The sequence below is a fragment of the Tauraco erythrolophus genome, chromosome 4, assembly GCF_009769465.1.
Source record: "Tauraco erythrolophus isolate bTauEry1 chromosome 4, bTauEry1.pri, whole genome shotgun sequence".
Taxonomy (NCBI): Eukaryota; Metazoa; Chordata; class Aves; order Musophagiformes; family Musophagidae; genus Tauraco; species Tauraco erythrolophus.
The window spans coordinates 3,248,836-3,267,395 of record NC_141468.1 but is presented as its reverse complement, the minus strand read 5'-3'; the positions used below and the strand labels follow the sequence as shown (position 1 = coordinate 3,267,395).

At 46.6% G+C, this 18,560-nt stretch overlaps 1 protein-coding gene across 1 annotated transcript in view; it reads right to left on the bottom strand.

Moving 5' to 3' along the window:
- PLXNA4 (plexin A4) overlaps positions 1-18,560 on the bottom strand; it is a 451,603-nt gene that overhangs the window by 80,496 nt on the left and 352,547 nt on the right. Inside the window, exons 9-11 of the mRNA XM_086611134.1 lie at positions 13,489-13,689; positions 5,427-5,523; positions 1,892-2,082 (exon numbers count right to left, since the gene is read on the bottom strand). Of these exons, the coding sequence (XP_086467260.1) occupies positions 1,892-2,082; positions 5,427-5,523; positions 13,489-13,689 (489 nt within the window). The remainder of the gene's footprint in view (positions 1-1,891; positions 2,083-5,426; positions 5,524-13,488; positions 13,690-18,560) is intronic.

Below are 18,560 nucleotides of genomic sequence, written 5' to 3'. Positions count from 1 at the left end.
TTGGGGTCAAAGCATAGCAGAGAAATGTGAATGAACTTTCAGAACATCATACTACTGCATTGTCAGGTCTTTGTGTTTTGGACTTCTGCTTTAGTTGGTCATCTGTCAGCTTCTCAATACCAAATTCTACGAATCTGTGCAAAATTTCTGAATCTTTCTCAAGGTATGAGAATTTGAAAAGATTCAAAAAAGATTTCCTCCATTTCTCTATAATTTTCAAGGCTTCAAAGCTGAACTTTCAGATGTAGCTGCTCATTTTGGTTTTCTCTGGGCTTGGTTTCACAGCTCCAGATGTGAACCCACACCCACAGTTCAGGTGGGTTCAGAATTACCAGCCCCAGACAAAACCCAGTGCGATGGAGGCTTCCATCTTGGAAACACCAGAAAGAGTCTGGCACTCCAGCAGTCCAACTGACTCAGTACTTCGGGGACTGATGGATGGCAGGAAGATGGATTGAAACACAGTGCGAGGGGCTCCTTTCTATGGCATCTGGGAAAAACAGTTTCTAACCAGCCTTTGCTTTCATAAAAATTTCACATATGGGCATTGGTTTAGGGCTCGTCCATAACACCCACTCTTCTTGATTCTTAACTGAATACAATTAAAAAAGCCTTTCTTGCTTTCTAGGAAAATGATTCACCTAAGGTTTCATATTAAACCACAACCACAGAGGTTGGATTTTCCTCCTTTGCAGTTCCCTTCCTCTTCTCTTGTTTTCCTCCTTACTTTTCTCATTCACAGAATAAGGCCCTAGTCACCCTGAAAGGGTACTCATGTCAACTAAGGCACGGTGACCAAGAAATGCTTAAGGAAGAGGCAGTTGGTAAGGATGTAGCCCTCATCGTCAAGGCTCAGATTTGACCCTAAGAATGATGCCCGTCATTACAGCAAAGGCTTCCTAAGACAGCAGACAAAAATCACTTTAGACTGGAGGCCTGACTTCCTTGCCTTATCTTCTTTCCCTTCCTCTGCTCCCTCTCTCTCTGTTTTTTGTATTCTCTTATCTCCTCTTTGCACCTTTGCCCCAGCTCTTTTTTTGGCCCAGTCAACACATTCAATAGGAAACCTTCTAAAGAACACCGTTATGCTGCAGGTCCTTCCTCCAACCTTGCCCTCATTCTCTCTTTATCACTTAATAGGACAGGTCCAAGCTTTGTTGAGTCCAGGCTTGATCCTGTCTCCTCCTTGAGCCTTCAAAGAGGGGGAAAGCTGACAACTGCACAGAGCTTTGTTTGCTCTATGGGGACTTCTTTCACCATGCAAAGTCAGCCAGGCAAACAGAAAAATGTTACTTCGCTGGAGTCAGTGGAGTTATGTTTTTTTTCTGGACATTGAGTTTGTCCATCTCACGCTGCCAGGAAGCACGGACTGCAGGAATCTGCCCTCTTCCTTGACCTCCTGTCAACAAAGCTCAAAACACTCTGGGATCACTCTATATCTCCTTCTCAACCAGGCTGGCCAGAAAGTCTGTTTCAAGAGACAGCTGGGCTCATTTCATTACCCTCACACTATCCATTCGAGATGCCCCAGACTATCTTGTCTCACCTTCAGCAGCTCCTAAAGGCTTCATATCACATCCGCCAGCCTTGTGTGGGCAGACTGGATGCTCCAGTGTTCCTCAGATTGTACTATCAGGCTGTGTTTGTGCAACTGACTCATGTCCACATTGACTATGGTGGGAATTCTGACACCCTGCTCATCCCTGTGTTGTAGATACTTGAAGCTGTGTGCCTGCCTTTGAAGGTCACCATGGCCTCCAATGCCCAAAGGTACCTGGAGCTTTGCCTTACCCAGCAGAGCTCATCCCTGACCTTCCCATCACCAACCAAAGACAAACCAGGCAGGGGTACGAAAGGGAATACTCCAGCTTTCTGCAGATCCATAACTTACATCCGTGATCTTGGGGTTGGTGCATTTGCCCTTGGTGCTGGATAACTCCAGCCACTGGCTGTCCTGGGCTGGGCAGTGCTGCTTCAAGGTGCACTGGTTTTGCCCCTCACACCAGCCGCACTCGAAGTCCGGGTCGGCTTTCAGGCACAGTCCACAGCTGTCTCTCATGGCCCCACACTTGTACAGGTGAACTGCAGGGACAGGAAAACAGAGAGGACTTGAGAGATGCACACAGCACGGGAGAGTGGTGGGATGTCAGAGGGCAGAATGAGGAGCGAGAAACAGGAAGGTGTTCTGGGCTGCTCATCCCTGAGACCTCTCCAGAGGGGGCGGGGGAAATGTTTACATCCTTCTTAAAATAAATTGCACCTGTCAGAGTTAATCCCTCGTGATATTTTTGGAAGCTGACAGCAGAAGGAAGGATGCTGTGCTCAGTAGGGTGATGGGCTGCAAGCAGGAGGTCAGAGGGGAAAGGTGCTTGAGTGGTGACTTGGTGTCAGTCCCTTCCTTTTTCAGAGACTTTTTGAATGCCATGAAGTGCCACCTATAACCAATCTCAGCCTCAGCTTTTCATCCTAAAATTATTTTCTAGACTTGGTCTACCCACCACTTAAACTTGGGGATTTGCCTGGTGTGAAACTATCCAGAACTGAGTGCTAAGGTGATGTCACTCAGGTTTCCCCCTTAACACAAATCCTAAGAGATAATAGCAAATCCACAATGGTTCACTATAAGGCTGAATCCAGGGATTCACAATCAGCCTTTCCCCCTTCTGCTCCAGAAATTCAGTCTGCTTTACACTTTGAAGTACTAAGTTGATCCTCCTTTAATACAAACAGTGATGGTTAATGCTTAGCTCCATCTTGGGCTTCTGTGATGGTTAATGCTTAGCTCCATCTTGGGCTTCTAAGTGATTAGAAGCAAAGCTTTTTCCAAATAAAGTCTAAAACCACAGCAGCCCTTCCATGAAATAAGATCATGTTATTTATCCTTATTTTACAGATGTGTAAACTGAGGCCTGGGTTGCACAGAGGGCTGAGAGCAAAAGTCTCCTCCCTGAAGATGAAGACAGCAGAATCGAGGCTTTCACACTTGCTTTTTTTCTGTATTTTTGGGCATGTTGGTGGATTTCTTTGTAAGACGGAGGATTTTCCCTTTGTGCTTCTGTTTTGCTGTGTCAGTAGGTGACTAAAGTCTTGTCTGTGGTTATTACTGTACACAAACCCAAAGCTCAAAGGCTTTGGATATGTGTGCTGAAAAGCTCTGGCTCTCTCTTCATACCTGCACCACAGAAGTCAGCAAGTATTGACCAATGCAAGGAAAAGCTCAGAAACTTTTTATCTTTCCGGATTGCATGCAAGAAAAGTTGGCAAAGCAGCTGTCAATCAGTGTGTTACAAGCCTCCTGGGATACAGCCTTTTCCTTATTTTTCTGTTAGATTTCCTCAAATTTGTTGAGCTGCTCTGCTTGCAATGCTATCAGCGAGTATCTCTGCAGGCACATCAGCAGGCTTGGTTCAGGCTTGGTTTAGTTAACCTCAGCCTACCAGCCCAGCCCATGTGATACCAGCTGTGAAAGTCGTGGCATCTCGACTGTTTGAAGGCAGCGTACTCCAGTGCAACTGCACTTAGAAAGGCACTGGGTCTAATCCTGTCTCTGCCTTTCCCTCTCTAGTTTTCCAGAGAAGAAGGTCTTCCTTTTTGTGGCACCGTCCAAAGCCCTGCTAGGGTTTTGTGTTTGCTTGTAGCCACTAAAAACCTCTCAGTGTCCTCAAAAACATCTGCCATGCCTCCATGTGGTATCTCCATGTGCACATGTCTAAGCTCTCCTCCTGACCCAAAACATCATGGTGTCATCCAAACTACTCATGTGGGATAGCCATGAGCCAATGCCACTCCCCAAATTTTTCTTTGTCATTACTTACAAGCTTTGGGTTTGAATAACTCAAGAACTTGTAAGGGACCACGCTAAAGACTGAGCACCACAGATGTTTCTTGAGTTCACCCCCCTGTCTGGTTCACATTACCAGCGCAGACATGCCTAAAGACACAACCATCACGATTATGAGATTGATTTTACTCCTACATCGCCTAATACAGCTCAACATGCCCAAAAACATGTTCACACTCTTGGTGTGCACCGTGTTGCATCAGGAATGCTCAGGTTATAATGGTAGAGGGAAACCGAGCAGGAGTGAGGCAAGTGCCCAAACACAGAGCTCCAACCCACACCATTAAAGGTTAGCACAGTCCATGGCACTGTTTGGGCCCATGAAAATTAGCACTGTCCTGCCAATGCCTTGGCACAGTTTGTAGAGCAGGAGGGGGCGCAGACAGCTTTAGGGTGGACAGAGGTTGGCAGTGTGAATATGCGCTGTGCCATGCTGCTGGATGCCAGGGCTAGACAAGGGTGTCCAGTCTGTTATGTTTACTGGGTGGATTTAATGTCCAAGAGTCAGTTTTGGGGAGGATAGTGCAAGACCTTTTGCATTTAGACTGGGTATTAAAACCAGTGGTTATTCAAGCCAGCAGAGAAAGACATCACAGAGGTGGGTACAGCGAGAGAAGGATGAGAAAGGGTCATGCTGTGGGGAGAAGATTTGTCTTCTGCATTGCTCTCCAGCTTTAATGTGGCTTTGGTGGAAACCTCACCCACCACCCCTCAGCATAAGGGTGGGTATGAAGTGGAGGAGCATGGGAGTACCTGACAGGGAGAGATGGAGTGGGAGAAGATGTGGAAAGTGTCCAAGAAAAGGGAAGGTAAAGCAAGGGAGGGAGAAACTTCTGATAGGTGGTGATTTGAGAAGGAGAGAGTCTGCGGATCTGAGCTGTAAGTGCAGAGCAGAGGAGAGGTTGCCCAAGGGAAAGGCATCAGGGCGGCTGAGGGTAAGGAGCAAGAAGGAAGAAGATGTGAATGGACCATCCATCTCCAGCAAAAATGCCTGCCCCAGGGTTGTGAATGGATGTGCAATATCCCTCTGTCAGGGGCACATCCATCCCGTGACGTTGGTGGCAGATAAACCAGAGCCAGGCTCTGGGCAGGAGGTAGTTTTCAGTCCTTTGCTATTATCATTTGATTTCGTTCAGACTTTTCCCACTGGTGAGCCGCAGCCTTTCTCCTCCCCCTCTCCCTTCCCCTGCTCATTCCTACATTGCCTCTGAGCAGAGAGCACCCCATCTTCTGGCATGTTAACTTGAAGAGCATCACTGCAGGAGAAATAGGGAGAAAGCTGGAGAAGGAGGGGCATAAAAACAAGAGGCAAAATCGTGGGGAGAAGCGGGAGGCAAAGATGATGAAGGAAGAGGGAAGGCAACACAAGTGGGAGGGAGAATCGTATTTCTCAGGTGCAAAGAGAGAAGGGGGGGGCAAAACACAAAGCCCACAAAAAAAAAAAAAAAGGCAATTTGCAGAGTGCAGAGAACAAGTATGCACCAGACAGCACAGGGAGACGGTGGCGGTTTTGTTAAGTGTAGGGAGCGATGTGGCCCGTTGCTAAGGTTACCGCTTCCAAGGACAAGTTGAAATAACTCTTTACCTTTGTTCTGCGCTGGGTTGTCAATGTTGAAATTCCCGTTCCACACAACCGTCAGCTCCACCGGCAGGCTGTTAATCTCCATCCCTTCGTACGAATACTGGAAGTGAGAGAGAAAAAAAAAAAAAGAAACACACCCAAACTCACATGGTGCCCAGAGGTAGATGGGACGAGGCAAGAGGTGGTACTGCAAGTTGTGAACAAGGGAAATGGAGCTGTCACCTACCTCCCTAATCACCATTACCTGCCAGAAAGCCACGGGATGCTCTCAAAGTTGTAGTTCTCAACAGAGCAAGCCATGCTCTTCTCAATGGTCTACTTACCCTTTAGGTGAATATTCCGTGATTTAAGTGTATTTGCATGTGATGGGGCTTACCTTGGAAATCTACCTTCTAGGTGTTGAGCACAGCTTTGAAGAGTATTTTCCCAACTCTTGGGTGTACATTACACATTGTGGGTCTACCATCCAAATATACCTCTGCTGCATACTCCATAGACGTTTGAGTGCATAAGTAAGGTTATCTACACTAGTGATATTTTGAAGAACTCTTGGAAGCTGAGTGAGGTCTCAGAAAGCGGGGAACAGACACATCATGGAAATACCTCAAAAAAAGGGGAAAATTGACGTTTTGTGTGATTATAGACCTGTCAGCCTAACTTGGCTTCCCAGAAAGAAAGTACATCAAATTATTAAACAATCAATTTATAAGCACCTGCAAGATGATAAGGTGATAAAAATCAGCCAGCACAGATTTGTCAAGAACAAATTGTGTCAGCCCAATCTAATTTCCTTTTTTGACAAGCTTAATGGCTTCGCAGATAAAGGGAAGGCAGCAGATGTGCTTTATCTTGATTTCAGTAGAGTATTTGCTACTCTCCTACAGGAGATTCCCATAAACAAACTAGGGAAATATGATCTAAAAGAAGCCACCATAAAGGTATATGCAAAAGCTGCCCCAAAAAAGAAAATAGTTGTCAAATAATTCAATGTCAGGCTGGGAGGGTGTTCCAAATGAAGTATTGTCCTGCGTCTGGCATTATTCAATATTTTCACTATTGACTTGGATGACAGACTACAGATTTCATGAATGACACTGTTGGGAGAGAGGGTGCAAGAACATCTAAAAGCAGGGTTAAGAATTCAAAACAAACTTGACAAATTGCAGAACCCAGCCAAAATCAACAAAGTGAAATTCAATACAGGCAAGCACCGGCTATTCTTCAGCAGGAGAAATCAATGCGAACAAACATGAAACTGGAGTGACTGGCCAGTGCTGCAGGAAAGGGTCTGGGGACTGCTGAAGATCACAAACAGATTGCAAATCAACAATGCCATATTGTTGCCAAAAAAACAAGCAAATCTCATTTGGAGATGTACTAGATAGAGTTTGTTACATACGTAAGACCCAGGAGGCAATTATTTTTCCTTACTCAGAATCAGAAAGGCTTCAGCTGGAGTAGGGGGTATCCAGTTTCCAGAAAATATGTATTATGAAAGCCGTAGAAATCTTCTGAGAGAGTTGGACAGACTCAAACAAACACTTGTCAGGCACAGTCGAGGCACACAGATCTGGCCTTAACGAGGGAAATGGAAGCCTATCTCTGTTGGCCCTCTCCACTCAGGGAGCTCTGACACATGGTGCTCAGTGTATTTTTTCAGTTAGATTTTGGGTTATCGTAAGCCAGTTCATAGAGGGTTCACTCAGTTGCCCATCAGGTCCCACTGCCCACCTCCATTGACAGCTCCCGTCCAACACCTTCACCAAAAGGCAAAAGCCTTGCAATGGGAGAGGAGGTGGTTGCTTAAAGGACAGAATGGGAACAAGGCAAGAAGAGGAGAGACATTTCATAACTGCTGCTATTTCTGATCGCAGGGCACATAAGGATTTACCCTCCTGAGATCAGGAATCTCCAACTGCAATGGGATCTCTAGTGGGATAAGCTCTCATTTTTAAAGAAAAATATCTTTCCCCCACTGCAAGGTTAAATATAATTCAGTAAGCTGTCTGGTTTGTTTGGGTATGTCTTAGAGACCACTAAAGAGTTCCCCATCGCTCAAAGCCTCCGTGTGGTTTTCCACAGAGATGCCAAAGTTCTGAGCTTTCAGGGGTAGGTTTTTCTGCGTCCGTTAATTGCCGTATAATTGCAGAGTAAATCGTATATAGTGATTTCTGTCCATTATAGCAGAGTGAGTGTTAGTTGCACGGTGATTTCTCTTTGGACAAACTAAACACAATTAGCCACTAATCTGCCAGCCCCTGTGATTACCATCTAGTTGTAGGGTATTTCTGGGTGTAAGCTTTGTGGTTACCATGGAAGTGAAGAGCAGCAGGTTAGCAGAGTCCTTTGCAGGAGGGCTGTACCCGCCAGTCTCGTTCAGTATTAGCATTTTTATGACACTTCTCGGTGTCACTGCCAGCGAGATGCAAGATGATGCAGAGCCACTTGGACTCACAACGCTGGCTTTTCACAGCTTTTTGGAGCTAGGAGTAAGGATGGGGAGACAGGAGAGAGAAGGAGAGCGCCTGAAAAGTAGAGAATAATTAATCTTCTGCCACTCGGGAGCTTTGCAAACTCCTGCTTTGCGGAGCACTTTGCAAATGATAATTGAGAATGGGAAAGAGCATCTCTACAGAACCACTGGTCATCCTTAAGTCAGAAGTTGGGTCTGTAGGTGCCTGAGAAAGGGCTACTTTCTGCCTCAGCAGAGCTCTGTGTGTGTGTGTGTGTGTGTGTGTGTGTGTTTTGGGATTTTATCTGTTAGCTGAGCCCAGACAGGGCTGCCAAGGGACAGGCAGCTGGAGTCCCCCAGAGCCTTTCATCCCACTGTGGATCCCAGCGCCAGCAGCAGGAGCCCAGCTGGGATTTTAGAACTTCTCTGTCTGCGGCACCGGGGGCAAACATATATTAGACTTGTTAATTCAGCAGACTTGATCCAGAACTGGAAGCGGATGCGAGGGAATAAACAACAGGATTCTCATGGAAGAACTCCAAGGATGAAGCCAGCTGGGGGCTGGAATGAGGATGCTCTCCGTGCCCGATCTGCTCGGACAGCTCATGGGCTGCACTGCAGTGAAACAGAGCAATTTGCAAAGTAACAGCGAGTAAATGCTCCGTCCCCTTCGGACCACAGGAGCTGCTAACTGGTTGTGACCCCTGTTCAAAGCCCACTGAACTCAACAGGAGTCTTTGCAAAGGATTCGCTTTGCTGTAACAATACGATTGAAATATGTTTCTGAGAAGAAAAGAAGAGATGGTGTATCGATCTCCAGGACCAACAGCAGAGCTTCCCGGATACTCCTGCTAAGAGCATTCATTCCATTAGGGCTTGTATGCGTGCGTTGCCTTGCACGACTTTCTCTAGCAGAGGAAAAACTGCTGAAAAGGTGTAAATCTGACCCCTAAGTCTGCAAAATCTGGATTCCCACCATGCAAATCAAATCAAAGCAGAAAATTACAAGCAATTTAGAGGCTCAAACTGAGAAAGAGAGGCTGCTCTTCCAAAAAGGCAGACTGGCTCTCATCAGGAAAAGCCAAAATGCTGCTAGAAGGAGCTGTTGTAATTCACAGGAGTAACACAGCGTGTTTTGAACTCACAAATACCAGCTCTTTGTCTCTTAAACTCTTTGCTAGTATCAAATACTCCTGCAACATGAGCCCACCGCATCGCCTGGCCGTTCTGCCGTGTCGTGAGCAGTTTAACATATTGTAGACAAGCTACTACAAACACACTGACTGTTTGTCTACTGGAAGTTCACTATCCTCGGGCCAAGAGGGTGGCTGCAAAATCACAGCTATCAGTTCTGCAATGGCTATGCAAACATTAGCTGCCTTCGTGGGAAGATGCTTTGCATTTCAGAAATCTGCAAATTCCTGACGCTTTTGGGCATTTTGTTCCTGCATTAGAGGAACTCAGCTTCACAGAGCTCTGAGCCATGAAGTTTGTGCAAATCTACACACCGGGTAAAGCCCTTTGGTAGTTTGGCTTGGGCACACTTAGGACAATAAAATAAGAGTGGTGGCACGATGTTTCCCCTTTGTATCTCAAGCATGTCCAACAGGAGGGAAACATCTTCAGATAAACAGCATTTTAGCAGTTTTTTAGTGTTAGTCTGTTTTCCCTGGCACCACATTTGTGATTAGAGCTCAGGCCCGGGGATTGATTCCTGTACCTGGCTCTGCCATCAACTCCTTGTGTGATCCTGTGCAAATCATTTAATCCCTCTTTGCATCAATTTTCCAGGCAGAAACTGGAGGCAGAAAACTTCTTGGCCACAGTCATCTCGTCTCCTTGGACTCTTTGCTTCCTGGAGCTGGGACTCAATTTTTATGTCTGGGTATCACCCACGACCATAGAGCCCACATCATGATCGCAGTTTCTCTGTGATACTTGAATGTATATAAATAATAATAATGCATTGTAATAATTGAGAAGTGGATGTAAAACTCACAGCCCTGTGCTTGTCTTCCTTTAGCCACCCATAAGTGTGTTTTCCCATGATTTCTGTGAATAGCTCATTTTTCCCCAGTTCTGTTTTTCGGGTTTGTTTTCTTTTTTTCCCTCCCTCCACTGTGTGAGCCACACCACAGAATCGAATGCCGCTGAGATCTTTTGCTCAAGTGCAATGGTGTGACAAATACGACATATTTGCTTTTTTTATCCCTAAGTTACACAGCACTTTCAGCTGTACCATCCCAGGTCTCATGACGCCATAGACCTGTGAAGGACTTGAGGCAAAGTATCAGCAGAGATTTTGCTGCTAGAAATCAGTGTGTGCTGCCTGTGCGTGCCAAGGGCAGGCAATGGGCAGGCTCACACCAAGCAAGAATGTGGGCTTAGTCATTGAAGCAGGTAATGGCAATGATCATGGCATGGTCAGGTGGGTCGTCTCTCACCCATCTCGCAGTTCCTTATGCCAAAAGTTGCTAATATTGAGCTGATTGCAAGTGCTCGGGCTCCTGCTGTTTCTCACTAAGGAGAGTGCTCTCTGCCCTAATAGAACCAGCAATTTCAGCCATTCCTGCTGACGTTTTTACTTACTTATTTATATGCCTCCTTAGCTCTCCTTCTTTTCATTTCCTCCCATCACTCTGTGTCCAGACTGTCGGCAGAGCTATCATAAGTGCAATAAGGAATGGCAGGCACGCTCTTTCTGAGTGGTAATTGCGTGCCTTGGGTGGTGTGATAGAGGACAAAGCCCAGAGCTGAGAGTCTCAAACCACTTGACAAGAACAATTGTCCCGAAGCGTGATGCTTGCAGTGACTTATTGCTGTTATCAAATGAAACATCTCCAGGAAAGACAGGAGGAGAGATAGAGTTGGCTACAGACTGGACTGAGCACCCAGGCACCATCAGCGCTGGATATGACATTTATTGACACACTGTCAGATAGGCTGGTCCCACCTGGGTGTCCTTACGACATCCTTTAACTGAAGTTGGAGACACTTAGGGAAGTACCTCCTTAAGATGGTTCTGATCCTTGGTGTAAATCTGGAGAGGACTAGGCAGTGGAAAGCAAGAGTTAAGGCTTTTTCCCGATCCTGTCTTGTGTAAAAGCAAGAAAAAAACCTGCATTTTGCAGAAGCTATTCTGCAAGAGCTGAGTTTGAGTTCAATGGTGCCTCGTGGCAGGGAGGGGTTAGATCTTGATGCTTATAAAGAAAACAAGCCAAGAATGATTGCTTAGTCTAGCATGCATCACCAACAGAAAGATCTGCTGGCAGGATAGCATCCCTTCAGGGACACGCCATCACAACACATCCTCCCACCCTCCTTTGGACCTTCTCCAAGCCTGCAATGCAGGTGCTACATTCAGTGTCTCTCATCCAGCAACTCTGCTGAGTAAAAAGCTCTGTCGAAGGGGGCTGATTCAATTTGCAAACAAGCTCATACGGCTGTTTCTAAAGCCAGGTGACCCTTGGAGCAGAGGCTCATTGTATGGCCATGGCTCCAGACTGAATGCTAATTCTGACAGGGAAGGAAATAATCATGATAGAGACGTATCTACAGCACTCCTTCCCTATTGTCCGTGTCCTCTGCCACCTGCTCAAACAGAGCCTGGGCTTCTCTATTTCCTTTTTGTATCTGTTTGAATGTTTCTTTCTTTTGTCTGGCTCTCCCTTCCACATCTCTTTCTCTCAGTGTCTGGCAAATTCAGAGCAACAATGAAACAACATTTCTCAGGGGAAAAAAAAAAAAAAAAAAGCCAAGAAAATAACTCAAATCAGAGAGTCATAGTGCCTTCAAAAGAAAAGAGAAGAAAAGGAAAGAAAAGAGAAGGAAAGAGAGGGAGAGGGGAGGTGGAAAACAGGATAGAGAAGAGTGGAGTTTATTCCAAAATAAGCCTCTCTTCCTGGAGAAGAAAGAGGTCCACCTGAGCCACCACCAAACACAGGACAGGTGTCCTACAGACAGCACACAGCAGCAAGGTCTTCGAGTGCCTCGGCATTAGCCTGGGACTCAGCCTTGCCACCCCGCGCAGCTCAGGAGCAGCCTTGAGTGTTCTGGCAGGAAACCAAACACTAAAATCAACACGGTGCTGTCGCAGAACTCAGCCAACCCATGAGCAAATGCATGGGGGGACTCATCGAAGTCCACTTCTCCAGACCTAGGCACTAGCAACTTCTTCAAGCATGCAGGTAGTATGGGAATAATATTGGAGCATGCAGGTAGTATAGGAATAACAACCATTATCTCTCAAGACCACGCTCATTTATCGGATATCACAAACTCGGATGCTGAGAAGGACCCTCGAGGACTACTGAGGCAGTCAGTCCCCCGCTCAGCCCCACTATGCTTAAAATCATCCTGAGATAATTCTTGCTGGTGCCTATGTGGGCCAGAGAATTCATGACTCTATAGGGTGGCTGTTCTCTTCCCTGCTAAGACTCTTTGGACAGATATGTAGGCTCTGCCCAAGTCCATACAATATCCCTTTAGCCACAGGCTTTCACCACTGTGGAAAAAAAAAAATTTTTTTCAAAAAATGTAACGCCTTATTAATTTCTCAAGTCACCCATTGCTGTGAACCTCAAACGTGGCTGCTCACAGGTCACTAACCAGTAATGAAAATCAGGGGGAGGGAGAGGGACAAAGAAACAAAAACAAGAGTGTCATTGGGAAGCTGCTTGTTTGCAACAGATCGTAAAACGTGTTAACTGCCTATAATCTTCCGCACGCTGCTTAATGCAGCAGAATATGTTGTGACGGATTTTAACAAGTGCTGCCCAGCGTGGAGTGGCAGAGCTGCAGTGAAGTGGCTAAAGCCTGTAATTAGCTCTTTGACTAATAAATCATCTCGCAGTAGCAGCAACGAGAATGACTCAAATGCATGTCTTGGAGACATGAATCTCGTGGAGAAGCAGCCGGAAAAGCAGAGATCGCTGTTACACGTACACACAGCTCCTGGCAGATGCCACTGTTTGCTCCCAGAACTGGCACTGCTGTGGTGACAACACCATCATGACTCACACAGGCTCCCTGGGAGGGGGGTTACTGCTCCTGCACTGCAGATGGGGAAGCGGAGGTGGGCAGAGGCAAAGAGACTAACCAAAGGTTATGTACTGAGTCAGTGGCTGGAGGAAGGTCTGACTCAACCATTCAGCATCTTGCCTTTCTTTTGACCCATTACATGCTGCCGTCCACCGGACGGTTCATATGGGGTTTTATATGTCCCATCACCAAAACCCCACATAATAACCTCAAGTCTCAGTGTTGACACGAACATCTGTCCCTTTGAAAACCCTTTTGAACACAGACAAGGTTGGGGCAGTGAGGATATGGGCAGGTTAAGCTGATAATAATGCCTATGGGTCATGACTAAGGTTCTCCAGCATGGCCAAATGCTGGGATCCAAGGACAGAACACGATGCCAGCCAAACCAAAGAGCAAAAAGAGATGTTTGTAAGCTACCAACTAGCCTCTCCTTGACTGTGGCTGGAATTGAGTAGATAATAAGGTAAAAAAGGCTGCGACACAACCCTAGATCCCATTGGGACAGTGCCGTAGGCACTTCTGGTCCTCCTTGGCCACTGTATCTCTCCCGAGCACACAGGGCTTGCTCACCGAAGTGTTCTGGCACTGCACGCTGGAGCTGTTGAACCTCAAGGCGGGCACCCGCTGCTCATTGCCCTGGATGTTCAAGATGCACTCGTAGCCTCGCTGGCCTGACTGCGGCTGGGGCAGGTTCTTGGCCTTCAGCGTGATGGGCTTGATCACCTCCACCGGCACCAGGATCTTCTCTGCTTGCAGAAGCTGGGGACAGTCCTAGGGAGAGAGAAGACAAGGCGTCAAGTCAGCACATGGGTTTCCCAGCCCCAGGTGGAGTCCTCTGATGCTTCTCAACCTTCTCACTTCACGCTTCGCTTCAACCAATTACAAAGCCTTGGCATCTCCCTGGGCCTCAGCCTACTACAAGGGTATTCAAGGAGTATTACTGGAAGGCTCAGATAAACAGGTGAGGAAGGATTTCTTTTACAGACCATCCTTTTCTATCTCCCTTGTTCTCACTACGGACTTTCAACTTGCAGGACCCAAGGAATCTACTTCTGGTGCTTTTTAATATCTACTCCTTTAACCAGGTAGTGCAAAAGCAATCATGTTCCCTCCAGGAACTTAGCCCAGTCACAATGCCATGACATGAGAAGTGACTAAAGCAAAAATGTGAGCACAATTCCTTGCCTCCTGAACAGCCAACACACCATCGTACAAAAGGTTCAGCTCCAGTTAGCTCCAGCAAGACATGTTATAAGCTACGGAGTCTGGGCTGTTAAAAAGAGAGTTTGTCTTGGCTTAGAAGGGGGCAGAATATCTATTACAGACAGATCCAGAAACGACTGTTACACAATTTGTGGAGATCTCTCGGAAAAGCTTGCCACCATTTCCCAAAAGCAGCAACGCCAAGTGGATGTGGCTCATCCAGTGCCTCCTGGTGGGTCCCCAGCACAGGTAGAGGTCTGGGCACCCAAAGCTGCAATGCAGAAGGATGTATCCAAAGTCTCATTAATTTGCACAGCTTTAGCTAGAGTAGCAATGCATTGCTTCTTCATAGTACAATCAAACAACTCCAAGCTGTCAAATTCATGCATTCTAGGAAGCTATCAACTCTTCAGGAAATTACTGCAGCCTTCGCCTGGCTAATCCAAGGCAGCTTTATACAAAAGAGGTTCCTTAAAAAGATGCTACAACAGGCTACAAAACATAAGCATGCTGTACGCATAGACCATGTTGTCTTGATCATTTGTGAGTGCCTGGCCGTCCCCTCTTTTAAATCTTTTCAACTCCTAGATGCCAAGGGAAAGCCTGTTCCCTCTTTTTCTTCTCTGTGCTTCATTTGGCACGCTGCCTGCTCTCTGTAGAGCACCATGGTGTCGTGGTGGTGCAGTCACCCAGTTCAGTCCAGAGGGCAACACCGTTTCTGCCTGTCCTGCCCAACGTTAAAACCAGGTCCAGTCGGTGCAAGCAGAGTCTGGGAACTTACATAAAGAGGTGCAAGCTTAATCTGTAGGTGTGGGCAAGGGATGGTAGGAGGAAAATGATTGATCCGGGGCTGGAAAGTAGGAAAAGGGACTGAAAGGCTCAGAAGTGGAATTTATGGCTTATGAGAGCCCGTGAGCTTGTTAGAGCAGATGGTAGAAGCATCTTACTGAAGCAAATAGCTTAGGAAGATAAAGAAATGGATTAGACGTGTAACATCTGCAGTTACACCAACAAGGAATAGAATTACAAGAGCCATCAATCATCACACTGCGGGTGTGAGCCTATCCATGGCCAGGGGCAGGAACAAAACCCAGTAACCACTCAGTGCGTCACTGCAGTGAAGCTCAGAAGCCTTCTTCAGTCCCCAGAGAGGGTCTGTCTGTCCTAGCAGGGATGCCAGACTGGAGAACCCTTTGGGGCAAGCTGGTTTCTCATCTACACTTATAGGGTGATGCTACTGGTGCAAGTACTTGACAGATGCTGATGGACTTCAGTTGGCTTTGCCCAGGCTAACACTAGAACTGGGACAGCCAAGCACACAGTCACTGGATGTCATGGCTTAGGCCGCTCCGGCAACTAAACTCCACACAGCCGCTCGCTCACCCTGTCCCACGCCCTGGGAATGAGGAAGGGAATTAAAGGAGAAAAGGGAGAGAGACCCGGGGGTTGAGATAAGAACAATTTAATACTACTACTACTACTAATATATGAATATATACATATATGTACAATGATAAATATATACAAACGAGTGATGTACGGTGTAATCGCTCACCACCCGTTGACCAAGTCCCGTCTCGTCCCGAATTAACAATCCCGAAACAGATTAAGTCCTGATACTGCAATCCCAGACAAGTGAGAGGCCCAAAAATAGAGAGCGAGACAGAGAGAGCACTCTGAGAGTCCGAGTGAGAGCCCCGGAAAAGCAAAGGCCTTTCTTTCCGGCTGACCCTCACTTTATACTGGGCATGATGCTGCATGATATGGAATACTTCGTTGGCCAATTTGGCCCTCAATCCTAAGTACAAATCATAGAGTCGTGGACCTTCTGTCCTGGCCATGCTCCCCCCCATATCCTGTTGTGCTCCTGCACACTGGCAAGAACACGGCAGCTGAAAAGTCCTTGAGGCCTCAGTGCCAACTATAAACATCAGTTTGGTATCAACATTCTTCTCATAGTGAATCCCAGACTAAATCCAAACCACGGAGCTCTTCTAGCTGCTAAAAAAAGAGCTGACTCTGTCCCCGCTGAAACCAGGACACTGGAGCTGGATGGAGGTGAACCATCTTGGGTCTGGAGGCAATTTGTCTGTGCTAATCTGACACAAGGTCTGGCTTAATATGTGCTACCAACGACTGAGCCTTAATACGCCACCACATTAACCTGGCTCAATGGCGGAAGGATTGGGGGCGGCAAGTCCATGTGGTACTGCATTACAGTGATGGGCTTTACCACTAAGATTCTCTGTAGTCTTGGAGATTTTGGTGTTGAGCAGCACTTTAACAAGCAGACATGAGTAAGGAGGCTCCAGGAAGCTGAGTATATGAGCAGTGGAAGTTGCCTTATGGCTCATCATGCACAAGACACAGCCAGTGTAGAAAGAGGCTATGTCTGACCCTCAAGAGTGCTTGAGAAGCTACACCATGTTCCAACACGAGTTGTAGAACACTGGAAGAACAACTTAAGTTGTAGAACACTGGAACAGGTTGCCCAGAGAGGTGGTGGATGCTCCATCCCTGGAGACGTTCAAGGCCAGGTTGGACGAGGCCTTGAGCAACCTGATCTAGTTGGAGATATCCCTGTTCCTTGCAGGGGGTTGGACTAGATGACCTTTGAAGGTCCCTTCCAGCCCTAACCATTCTATGATTCTATGAACACTCTCTGCTCTTGCTGTTTTCCAGTCCCATGATGAAATGTCTCCAGGGAACTACTGATGCTGAAACACAACGGTTAAAGTGTCATAGAAGTGTTTATCTTGACAAAAGGGCAAGGCTTGACAGTCTAGAAAGTCTTTTCAACCTTGAGTCCAATGGTCCTACCCTATCAAGGCACACCAGCGTTAAGGTTAGTTGCAGGGTTAAGTAGCTACTCAGCATGGGAAACTGAAGCATAATTTAACCCTGGGTGACACAGACCTACAAAAACCCAGAGGGCAGGGGAAGGAGCTGGTCTAAGCTAAATTAAAACATAAGTGAGAGTTTCCAGTTCTGATCACGCCAGCAGATGCCATGTGGAAATACTGTTTGGGATTGCGTGGCTTCAACACCCCCTGAATCTTCTCCATCACCTGCCCAACACGCCCTGAGGCCTCTGAATCAGCTCCCCCTCTCTCTGCTGGCATAAAACAAGACCTTGGCAACATCTTCTTCATTTTTTTTCTTCCCCATCTATAGGAGTTGAGAGAGAGATGCATTGGCAGAGTGAATCAGTGGGACAGGAGGATGGGAAAGCCCTATCTGCTGCTGAGCAGCCGTTTCCCAAGAGTGGGCATTTTGCTTGATGTCTGTCAAACAGAAAAGCCTCTGAAGGGGGTTGGAGGATGGGGGTTGGAGATAGTCCACTATGTTACCTGCAGGCCAATCCCAGCTCTGCAGGCTGGTCTTTCTTGTCTAGTTTTATCCCCTTCCCCCCCCACCACTGGTGCTGTAACCTTTCCGATAACACTTGTTTCAAGTTCATTAACAAGCAGTGATTGCAGCAGCCCCAAAACAGGATTCGTTTGCATATAAAAAGCTTTGCAGTGCTGTGAGGAAGTTCATTATAGATAATTGAAGAGGCAAGCGCCATAAAGAGGAAATCCTCCCAATGTGGCTTTATCTGATTGACCTAATGTTCTTTCTAATTGAAACGGGGGGGAGGAAAAAGGCAATTTCATTGGGCGATGTACCGCATAAAACCTCAGAGCTTGGACTAGGTACGGGGTTCAAATTCAAACGTAATATTTGTTTTGCAGCCTGTGGCAAGCCCTACCCTGTCAGCTTTGGGTACCTGGTCAGGTTTGTATTTTTGAGGGTAAAACATCAACCTGCTCAGAGCAGACCCTGCAGCAGGACCCAAGCAGAGGCGTCCTTAAAAAAAAGAGTTATCTTGGGCATTTTCCAGCTTCTCTTCGCCCTTCTTCAGCAATGGGCATCGCCTAGGTTGGAAGAGCACAGTTTTCACAAGATGTAGGGGAAATAAAAACATTTGCTGCCAACAACCATACCAAGGAAGGGCACAATCCCATCCCTTTTGTCTTTGGTATACAATAAATTAAGCCTTTTCCCTGGCTCTAAACGAAGCTGGTTCAGATTCCAGAGGAGTTAAATCCAGTTTAATCTGTACTAGGGCAACACATTTGAAAGCGGACTCTTGTTGATTCATTTTGTGTGTGTAGCTTCATTCTGTTCCTTAAATACTTTCAAATGAGTCAGTCTCTTTAAAATAATATCCTCCACCTTTGCCAATTACTCGTATCAGCAGCGATGCACACATCAAATCACCAAATTCTGCCAGTTATCAAGTCAGAAAGCTTTTGCCGTGAAAACACCACATGAAATGGGCTGCACTCATTGGGTCGATGGTAGTTTAATTTCCCTTATTTATAACTCCTCGTAGAATGCCTGCAAATGTGTTTTGCTGTAGCTTGCAGAAATAATGAAGCCTCAGAAATATGAGA